Source organism: Schistocerca nitens, chromosome 7 (assembly GCF_023898315.1).
Source record: "Schistocerca nitens isolate TAMUIC-IGC-003100 chromosome 7, iqSchNite1.1, whole genome shotgun sequence".
NCBI classification, from domain to species: Eukaryota; Metazoa; Arthropoda; class Insecta; order Orthoptera; family Acrididae; genus Schistocerca; species Schistocerca nitens.
In genome coordinates, this window is record NC_064620.1 from 383,677,757 (window position 1) to 383,689,171 (window position 11,415).

At 39.6% G+C, this 11,415-nt stretch overlaps 1 protein-coding gene across 1 annotated transcript in view; it reads left to right on the forward strand.

Moving 5' to 3' along the window:
* Positions 1–11,415, forward strand: part of LOC126194768 (protein turtle-like) — a 914,596-nt gene that overhangs the window by 744,472 nt on the left and 158,709 nt on the right. The window contains exon 7 of the mRNA XM_049933054.1: positions 5,511–5,786. Coding sequence (XP_049789011.1) covers positions 5,511–5,786 — 276 coding nt within the window. The remainder of the gene's footprint in view (positions 1–5,510; positions 5,787–11,415) is intronic.

Here is an 11,415-nt window from a genome sequence, read left to right on the forward strand (position 1 = left end):
TTGGAATTATTACATTCTTCTTGAAGTCTGAGGGTATTTTGCCTGTCTCATACATCTTGCTCACCAGATGGTAGAGTTTTGTCAGGACTGGCTCTCCCAAGGCTGTCAGTAGTTCTAATGGAATGTTGTCTACTCCCGCAGCTTTGTTGTGACTCAGGTCTTTCAGTGCTCTGTCAAACTCTTCACGCAGTATCATGTCTCCAATTTCATCTTCATCTACATCCTCTTCCATTTCCATAATATTTTCCTCAAGAATATCGCCCTTGTATAGACCCTCTATATACTCCTTCCACCTTTCTGCTTTCCCTTCTTTGCTTAGAACTGGGTTTCCATCTGAGCTCTTGATATTCATACAAGTGGCTCTCTTTTCTCCAAAGGTCTCTTTAATTTTCCTGTAGGCAGTATCTATCTTACCCCTAGTGAGATAAGCCTCTACATCCTTACATTTCTCCTCTAGCCATCCCTGCTTAGCAATTTTGCACTTCCTATCAATCTCATTTTTGAGATGTTTGTATTCCTTGTTTGCCTGCTTCAGTTACTGCATTTTTATATTTTCTCCTTTCATCAATTAAATTCAACATTTCTTGTGTTACCCAAGGATTTCCACTAGCCCTCATCTTTTTACCTACTTGCTCCTCTGCTGCCTTCACCTCTTCATCCCTCAAAGCTACCCATTCCTCTTCTACTGTATTTCTTTCCCCCATTGCTGTCAATTGTTCCCTTATGCTCTCCCTGAAACTTTGTACAATCTCTGGTTCTTTCAGTTTATCCAGGTCCCATCGCCTTAAATTTCCGCCTTTTTGCAGTTTCTTCAGTTTTAATCTACAGTTCATAACTAATAGATTGTGGTCAGAGTCCACATCTGCCCCTGGAAATGTCTTACAATTCAAAACCTGGTTCCTAAATCTCTGTCTTACCATTATACAGGGCGTTTCAAAAAGAAAGAGCAGATTTCAAACATTTATTTCTCAAAAACTACAAATGATAGAAACACAATTCCAACGGTCCTTCACTCAATATGAGTACCAAATGTTACACAACAAATATCAAAACTGTACCTCAATATGAGCACCATTTGTTACACGACAAATATCAAACCGGTATCTCATTTCTTGCCACACACGACGCAACTGGTCTTTAGTTACCGAATTCACGGCCGCAACAATTCGATGTCGTACCTCTTGAAGAGTAGCGGGCATAGGTGGGACATAAACACAGTCCTTTATGTACCCCCACAAATAAAAATCGCAGGGAGTAAGGTCTGGTGACCTGGGAGGCCACAGACGATGACATTGATCTTGTGCTCCTGCTCTTCCAATCCACCGTCCTGGAATGGTGTTATTTAGGTACCGTCGTACAGGTTCAGAGAAGTGTGGTGGGGCGCCATCTTGCATGAAGATGAAGTGATTTGAATCTTCCTGAAGTTGAGGAAATAGCCAGTTTTCTAACATGTCCAGGTAAATGGTTCCTGTGATAGTTTTCTCCATGAAAAAGAAAGGTCCATAAACTTTGTTTACCGAAATTGCACAAAAGACGTTAACCTTTGGTGAGTCTCTTTCATGTTGAATAACGTCCCTCGGAGTTTCACTCGCCCAAATTCGTACGTTATGCCGATTAACTTTACCAGAAATGTGAAACGTTGATTCATCTGAAAAAATTAATCGTTCGGCAAAATTGTCCTCTTCCATGTCCTGTAGAATTGCAGTTGAAAATTCGAACCTTTTGTTGTGGTCGTCAGGACGCAATGCTTGCAATAACTGCAGTTTGTACGGCTTCATGTGCAGACGGTTACTCAGAACGCGCCATACCGTTGTTTTAGACATGTTTAGTTCGTGACTTGCCCGTGCCGTGGATTTTCTAGGGCTCCTTTCGTAAGCTGCACGGACACGCTCGACATTTTCATCCGATGTGCGTGGACGACCCGTGCTTTTTCGCTTGCAGATGCAACCATCTTCTACGAATCTGTGATGCCACTCATAAATTTGCTTATGACGAGGCGGCTGTTTGTTGAATTGACGGCGGAATGCACGTTGCACACCAACAATGGACTCTAACTTTGCAAATTGCAGCACACAAAATGATCGTTCCTGTGGTGTCGTCGCCATTTTCCTACAAACAAACGCCAGCGCCACTGCGGATTTGCATGGAACTTCTGCGCGGACCATTGAAAAACTTTGAACCTTTCTCTGACAAGAAACGTTTGAATTGTGTTTCTATCATTTGTAGTTTTTGAGAAATAAATGTTTGAAATCTGCTCTTTCTTTTTGAAACGCCCTGTATAATCTATCTGAAACCTGTCAGTATCTCCAGGCTTCTTCCATGTATACAATCTTCTTTTATGATTCTTGAAACAAGTGTTAGCTATGATTAGGTTGCGCTCTGTGCAAAATTCTACCAGGCGGCTTCCTCTTTCGTTTCTTACCCCCAATCCATATTCACCTACTACGTTTCCTTCTTTCCCTTTTCCTACTGACGAATTCCAGTCACCCATGACTTAAATTTTCATCTCCCTTCACTATCTGAATAATTTCTTTTATTTCATCATACATTTCTTCAATTTCTTCATCATCTGCAGAGCTAGTAGGCATATAAACTTGTACTACTGTCGTAGGCGTGGGCTTTGTATCTATCTTGGCCACAATAATGCGTTCACTATACCGTTTGTAGTAGCTTACCCGCATTCCTATTTTCCTATTCATTATTAAACCTACTCCTGCATTACCCCTATTTGATTTTGTGTTTATAACCCTGTAGTCACCTGACCAGAAGTCTTGTTCCTCCTGCCACCGAATTTCACTAATTCCCACTATATCTAACTTTAACCTATCCATTTCCCTTTTTAAATTTTCTAACCTACCTGCACGATTAAGGGATCTGACATTCCACGCTCCGATCCGTAGAACGCCAGTTTTCTTTCTCCTGATAACGACATCCTCTCGAGTAGTCCCCGCCCGGAGATCCGAATGGGGGACTATTTTACCTCTAGAATGTTTTACCCAAGACTACACCATCATCATCATTTAACCATACAGTAAAGCTGCATGCCCTTGGGAAAAATTACGGCCATAGTTTCCCCTTGCTTTCAGCCGTTCGCAGTACCAGCACAGCAAGGCCGTTTTGGTTAGTGTTACAAGGCCAGATCAGTCAATCATCCAGACTGTTGCCCCTGCAACTACTGAAAAGACTGCTGCCCCTCTTCAGGAACCACATGTTTGTCTGGTCTCTCAACAGATACCCCTCCATTGTGGTTGCACCTACGGTACAGCTATCTGTATCACTGAGGCACGCAAGCCTCCCCACCAACGGCAAGGTCCATGGTTCATGGGGGTAGGGAAAAACGCATAAATATGCTTATCACCTCAAATAGGACCATACCTAGTACAGCATTGTGGTTTCGAACTAATCTTAAGACTGTGGAGAGCTTTACTTTCAGGAACATTAGGTTACTGAAATTACTACGAGTCTCCTCCATTCATAATCACATGAACGCATAGTGTCTGACAGACGCTAAGCGTTCATGTAATTAATTTGCCTCAATGGTCAATGATTCCACAACCTTCAGTGCAGATGCACATTTATGTTCGACCTCCAGCAGGAATCTAAAAATTGGCGAGCATGTAGGACATGACGGCGCTGTGGATAGGTGATGCTAGATGAGAGTGTGGATCATCTGGGGAGCATGTCGAGAAAGTCTGTGCAGTTGTGATAAACACTGTGTCCAGGTGGTGCAGTGCTTAACACAACTGCCTCATGAGCAGGAGATCTGTGTTCGAGTCCCAGTCTGACTCGTCACCACTGATTCAACTGATATCATTAGTTCCTTCTCTTTCCTTTTCTTTCTCCCAGCTCCCTCCCCTTCCACCTTCAATTGACATAACCATTCACTATTATCCATGACAGACTGGAGTGAAGCATAATAGTGAGGTAAACAGATAGCATCTGTTCCATGAAGATGCATTATCAGTATTCTCTAGGATTTGCCTTTGGATATTAAATGAATTATATATAATTCAGTGCCGCTCCAACTCATCAGTACTGTGACTGACAACTGACAGTTGGCAACATGGCAGATACTGTGCTGTTTTTGTGCAAGATGTGAGTTGGAAAGTGTTTGTCCCACAACTATAAATGCAAAAATCAGAATAACAACATGCAGAACTGAGAGCCAGAAATATTATCTCAATCATTTCCGATGTTCTGATAATGATCTTACTGAAGATTCAGATGTATTATGCCAATTGAAGACATGTGAAAATCCAAAACACACATTGGCATTAGTAAAAACATACATAAGAAATGGCTGGTTGCTGTATTTCTTAAAATAGTATAATCCACAGCCACAGAGCTGAGCAACCAGTAAAATGATAAACCATTGCCAAAGTTTCTTACTCTGGAGACATATTAAGTTGAATGTGCATGAAACCATGAGTCAGGAGAGATTCTCATTGAAAGAATTGCATTTGCTTATGATACAGTTTAGTACACATAGAAATGTTTGAGCATGTGTTTTCATCAGTTCACCAATGCTCTGTTACATATACTGAAGCCAATTATTACATAAAAGGAAATTTGTATATTCAACACCTTCTTGTGCCATGTTACACAGTTATTCATAACAACTTTGTAAATTTTCCAGAAAATCATCTGTTAGTGTTGGAAGCCCTATGTCTCTGTTCCATATATGTATATTTTTCTGTTACCTATCTGAGATATTAATCTTGGTAAAAACTGTACTTCCACCTGTTGCTCACTTTAAAGTTTCTTTATTTTATAGTTTGTTCCCCTACCAGTTTCCAGTATCATTGTACTGGACAAAGTTTCAGACACTTGGTACATTTTTTTTTTTCATTTAGCTTGTTTCAAATGATATTTCACTTTTATGTTTGTTATATTTCAAACATAATTTTAATAAATTATAACACTGAACAGAGTGAAAGTGTGGAAGAAAAGATCCTTAGACCACAGCAAATAGACGCTTAGTTTCTTCCTGTCCACTCTTCTGAGCACACACTGTTTACTTCTAAGACATTTATTGCACCAGCCTAGTAGAAAATCCTGGATGGAATATTAATAATACTTGAGTGGACAGACCATTGACCCATAACATGCCCTGATGAGTAGTAGACTGACAGTAACTACATAGGCTCATGAGTATGTACGTTTATGTTCTGTGTTTCTAAATTTACTTTTAAGGAAAATAGATATATGAAGGTCTAAACTACTTTTTATATACAAGTTTACCATTCAACTTGTTAGCTTAATTGCATTTGGTGCCCTGCCCTCTCAATTATATTTTAAAGAAACTTCAAGATATTTTAAATTTAACACTAAGTACCTACCTTATCTTCTCCATATCAAAATCTCCTGTTGTTAGTGAGTACATGAAATTTTTATTTGTATGTATGCATTCTTTGCACTTGTTTTTGTTTATATATGCCTTGCTAAAAATGATTGACTGAAAATGTTAAATTGAAAATACCAGCAAACTCACATGTATTGTTCCTTTGCAGCACCTCCAAGGTTCAGTGTTACACCAGAAGATATTATTTATGTAAATTTGGGCGATGCAATAATTCTAAATTGCCAGGCCGAGGGTACGCCCACACCGGAAATACTTTGGTACAAAGATGCCAATCCGGTGGAGCCCTCAGCCACTATTGGCATCTTTAACGATGGGACTGAGTTACGAATTTCCAATATCCGGCATGAGGATATTGGGGATTACACATGTATTGCAAGAAATGGAGAAGGACAAATCAGTCACACAGCAAGAGTGATCATTGCTGGTAAATATGAAATTTTTCCTTCACTTTAACAGTGGCACAATATCTATTGTAGTTATGTAAGATTTCTTTGAGGCACCATGATAGTGGTACCAAATATATAATACTTTAATAGTAAAGAAGAAAAGCTTATCAAAATGAAACTATGTTCAGATTAGATCTTTACCAAGTGACAGCAGAAAATGACATTAGAAATAGGTGACAGATATACTAGCTTTTCGGGCCAGAGTCTTTATCAACAGAAACAGAGAAAAAGAACAAAAGGATTCATGTGGAGAAGAAAGTGATTTTTCATTGTTTCCTTCTATATTTCTGGTCATCAGTGTGTGTTATAACTAATGATTCTGACTATCATATTTATGCTTGGAATAGACCTATTTCCACCAGTCTGTTCTGTGTATATTGCTAGATGATGAAACTTCAGATTCTGAAAATCTATCAAATTTGGTTCATTTGAATGGTTGCTGCTTACTAGTAATTAGGCTTTTTGTTAATAACACACTTTCAAATTGTTTTGAATATGCTTTCAGTCTAAGCTTGATGGTAATTGACACACTCGTGTCAAAATGTAGACAGCACATTTAGGATCTGTCTGAGTTTTTACTAACACCATCAAGTGTTCATTGTGTTTATCACACTTGACTTGCCCATGGAAGGAGTGGGATTCAAATCTTCATCTGAACATCATGATTAAAGTTTTCTTTTGTTTCCATTATTGATTATTTGAAATACCTGTGTGGGTTAATTGAAGAAGGCTTGTCTAGTTTACTTCCCACTCCTTCTTCTATCCAAACTTGTGCTCAGTCTGTAAGGACTTTGACATTGAATGGACATTAAACTGCAGTCATCCTCCCTCCTGTCCTTTAGTAACACAGGGTAGACTGGCTCTTGCAGCACAGTGTAGAAAATATTGCAAGGAAGACATCCAATATATCTGAATACATTGTTGAAAGTTAATATTCATATTAATATTCCAGAACATTTTCCATGCATGTGTGACACTGTGACGTCATCTGTTTTATTTGGATGTCCATACCCTGCCAAGTACAGTGTCGATGCATTAACTGTTTCATACGAACAATCCTCCAGTGTCCTTGGTGAAGTAAGTACCACACTTCTTTTTTCAAAGCTTTAGGGATCAACACACGTGACTGTCCACTGTCATTTTGAACAAGAATCTCACCTTCTTGTACAGCGAGGCTATGCCAACGTGTAAAGTATTGGTGCACTACCGAGCTCTTTATGCTACACACTGAGTGAGGCCAAGATGTGCGAATGTATTTTAGCAAAATATCCAGATCTGAATCAGCTTCTGTGGCCTGTGCAATTTTCCTGTAGTTTAGAGAAAAGGATTGAAGCAATTCAGAATCTGAGCATCGATGTGACAGCAAAGTGCAGCAGAAGTGCCAAAGTCTGTATCAGGGCCAATCCGAAGATGTGAAAATGCGTCCGCATTACCATGTTGAGCTGTCGGACGATACACAATCTCATACTGATATTGAACAACAACAAAGCCCATCTTTGCAATTTTTAGGCAATTCGTACAGGAACTGGATTTGTTGAATGAAATGTTGATCTGTTACTATGTACAATTTTCTGCCATACAAATAGTGTTGGAATTTGGTGACACTATACACAATAGCCAGTGCCTCACTCACTATTCGTGAATAGTTATACTAAGCTTTGGACAACACTTTTGATGCGAAGCAATAGGCCTGTCTTTATCGCCAAATCTGTGTGAAAGCACTGCACCCAATTCCATAAGAGGAAGCATCAACTTGCAACACAGCTGGTTTGTCAGGATCATAGTGAACCAAGCTTTGATCATTGAGCAATGCATCTTTAAGTTCGACAGTGACTTTGTCCCATAATGCAATGGGAACAGTTCTGGCCCAACAAAGTTTTGGCTGAGCATTGTCTTTCATAGTAATATCTGCAACAAAATTTTTAGCCTTGCTGGAACCTTCAGAAAAGAGTTCAGGAAATTCCTTCAGCAACCTAGCTACACTGTCTTTTCCATTGAAGGCAGTCACTGACAACACATTGTCCTGACTTTTAAAGCCAAACAAATCAAAAGAATCAAGGCCAAATATATTCTCAAATTCATATGATTGTAGCACGGTGAAAGTAACAGTTCGTGTATGCGAGCAATACATGGCAGGCAAAGTACATTTTCTGAGAACAGGAATGTCTTGTCTGTTATAAGCCGTCAGGTGCATGCTAGTTTTAGATAGACGTGGGGAGCCTAACAGTTCATGTGTGTTATGATCCAGCAATTTAACAGAGGCACCCGTGTCCAACTGAAATTTCACAAGTTTTCCACTAATATGCAAATGAACAAAAAAATTGTTGTATTGGTGGAGTATGGAAGAAACTGTTTGCTTGCTAGTTTTGCTAATGCCTGCAGCAGGCTTTGAATACACTGGACTGATTACATAGGCCTTCTGACTAAGTTTTCGTGAGTGGGCAGAATTCTTATTTTTGTTCTGTTGCAAATATACTGATTGTACATGTCCTTTCTTGCCACAAACATAACACTGAGCTTGTCTGGACAGGCAGTCTTGGCGTTTATGCTGTGAATAGCACCCAGGGCATGACTTAATTCTATTCCCTGTAGCAGCCTGTTTAGAGAGCTGTTTGCGCAGCATGGAGAGCTGTTTACACGGCATGAGTGGAGAGCTGTTTACACAGCATGGCGCATGCAGGCTGCCGCTGCCTAATGGGCTGGTCGCAAGCAAGGGGTGACTCGACTCAACAAATTTGTGGCTGCTCAGATTTATCGGCCATCATGGCACCTGAACTGTACTGCACTATGTGAGTGACTGACGGATCAGACTGTTTCAAAATCTGTTCTCTACGTCCATTACATTGTACACAATCATATCATACAACATAACATCTGCATATAAAGCATCATAAGCACAACTGAATTTGCATTTCCTCATCACAATCTGCAAATCAGTTTGTTCTGATGGTTTCTTGCAATTAAAGAATTGGTACCTAGCTGCTACCACATTCACTTATTGGTCATAATAGTTAGTTAGCAAATCTACAACTTGCTCATTGGAAAGTTTTCTCAAAGTGGCGTTAGGAAACAATTTCTGAAGGAGTCTAAACACTGCACTTCCTACCATGGACAGAAAGTAATGGAGTTTCACTGTATCGGGTACATTGTGAGCAATTATGTGGGCTTCAGACTGTTGCAACCACTCGAGGCATTCCTCTTGCCTCATGGTGTAGCCGTGCGGTCTGAGGCGCCTTGTCACAGTCTGCGCGGCTCCCCCCTTTGGAGGTTCGAGTCCTCCCTCGGGCATGGGTGTGTGTAAATAAGAAATCTCTTCAGTATATATAGTTCCTAATACAAGTGCAATAATACAGCTGAGGCTTCCATCCAGGTCGCTGGTCCTGATGATTCTGTAGAACTCGTAGAACTTGGCTGCAGCCAGGTGGCACGGTGCTAATGTCCTCTCCGTGTAGAGTATGCAGCCATCATGTTGTCGTCCTGGAGAGGGTAAGCCAGCAAGCAATTGGCTGATGTTGTCTCACAGCCCTCTCTGATCTTACATTCCCACCTGGTGTGCTGGCACTTGACTTTACACCGGAACAGCTTTTCTGTATTTAATGGCTTCGGAGAACACATTATCATGGCAAAATAATGTTAACAATAGTTGCCTCAATATAGAAGATATAAATTTAGGATCATATAATGTTTCAACCAGTTTAGATGCACAGTCTACTGTTTTGAAACAGGATTCGTGTCTAACAGCATGGCATGTAAATGTAGCCCATTTAGCAGCAAACTCCATATCACAATTCCCACTTCTAACTTTAAGAAATCTCTTATGTTTGGTGAAGCAGTAGCATTAAGGCACTTCTATGTTTTCTGTTTTCATGTGGTCTTTAATATCACCCTGTTCTTTATGTGCAATAGAAAATCATCCAGTACAAAGTGCATTCATTGTTACTGTCATTACATAATTTCAGAAAATTGTACTCTTGTTGTAGGTTAATATTGAACTTACTCTTTTTGCCCACTGCTAAGTGATGAAGCATAAAGTGAATCGAAATAAAATGACCAAAAATGTGCAGACAAATTGCTCACACGAAAATAACGTAAGCACATTCCCCCTGTTGTGTTACCAAATGACTATCAGTAAGTAAAAAGCTGTGACAGAACTAGATAGGTCTCTCCATTGATGTCAGCACTTGTTCCGAGGTCGGTTGGCAGGATCATGACCATAAGAGAATGTTTAAAAACACAATGTCGAATGTATTGATCTAGAAGTTTAAAAAAATTCTTGCCAATCATAATATTCTGAAACCATGGACATTTATGCAAACCAGGTCATTCCCCCAGACAGCTGTTACAAACTGGGACTGTCCTGACTAATCTCGGATGTATGGTAAACCTATTTTTGCCTTATTTTTCTGTATTACCTTGCCACGATAGTTTAGTCAGATTCAAGTCATCTATTCAAAAACTCCATGTTGAGCCCTTAATAAGTGGAAGAGACATGTTAACAAGATAGAGAGAGACCTGAGCAGTGAATGCTTTTCATGTGCTGAAGAATAATTGTTATGTTTTACAGAACTATAACAGTAAGAACATATTTTAGAATCATTGTATTGTGATGTAGTGTGAACGTATGAATCATTAAAAATGATTAGTCAGCCAATTGTGCTCTCTGAAATTAAATTCTCAAATCCAAACATGCCAGTTCACTACAATATTGGTATGTTAACTTAATAGCCACTATGTGGGGTCATACAGTCCTAAACTACTTATACTGCTTAAGATAGTATGCTTATGAAGATCACTCAAAAGGAAAAGGAATTCGGAAGACCGGAGATAGACAGTCAAGGGTGAAATATTTGGCAGTGACAGAATGCATTTGTATTTCAGTGGTCTGTCATTGTAGACTGTGTTAACATAAAAATAGATAGACTCCCTCAGTCCCGGGCATGAATCCTGTTCACTGGAATCCAGTAGTTTTTGCTGTGACACAGGGTGACACACAGGAGATGCACAGTTTGTAAATAAAGGATACTCACCCAATTTTTTTTTTTAAATTTATGTTTATTGTCATTAAACCAAAGCTCATTACTTGCCATTTAGTGTAGGCCAGACTTATTTTTGAAGAATAATGTCATCAGGGTGATGTCCATACTCTTGAATGCATGATTCAAGTCTCTTCTGCAAAAAAACTGCCATTTAAGCCGTATTGACATCTTCAACGTTTTGTGGTCCTGTCCTCCTCAGTTGCGCGTAATACTACGGTATATTGATAATTTTCACTTATGGACCGTCTGACAGCAACTGAATAAAACACAATTTTAGTGCCATACGCGTTTCGCCTTTATTTTCTGCAAGGCATCATCAGTGGCCTGGAATATGTACATATGTTAGCTATTTTATTTACATTTTTGTCACTGTGCCTATAGGTTATAAACAGTTCTGTGTGGTTGGTATTTCCTATTGAGTAGTAATGTTTTGAAGTGTACTTACAGGTTGCGTAGACAGTTTCTTACATATTACGCTCCTGTTGCATTTTTGGTGTTGTTCTTCTTCCTATGAGCTCAAATTTGCTGTTTTTTCCGCATTCCACAGCACTATGCACTGAGCGCTTGTTTT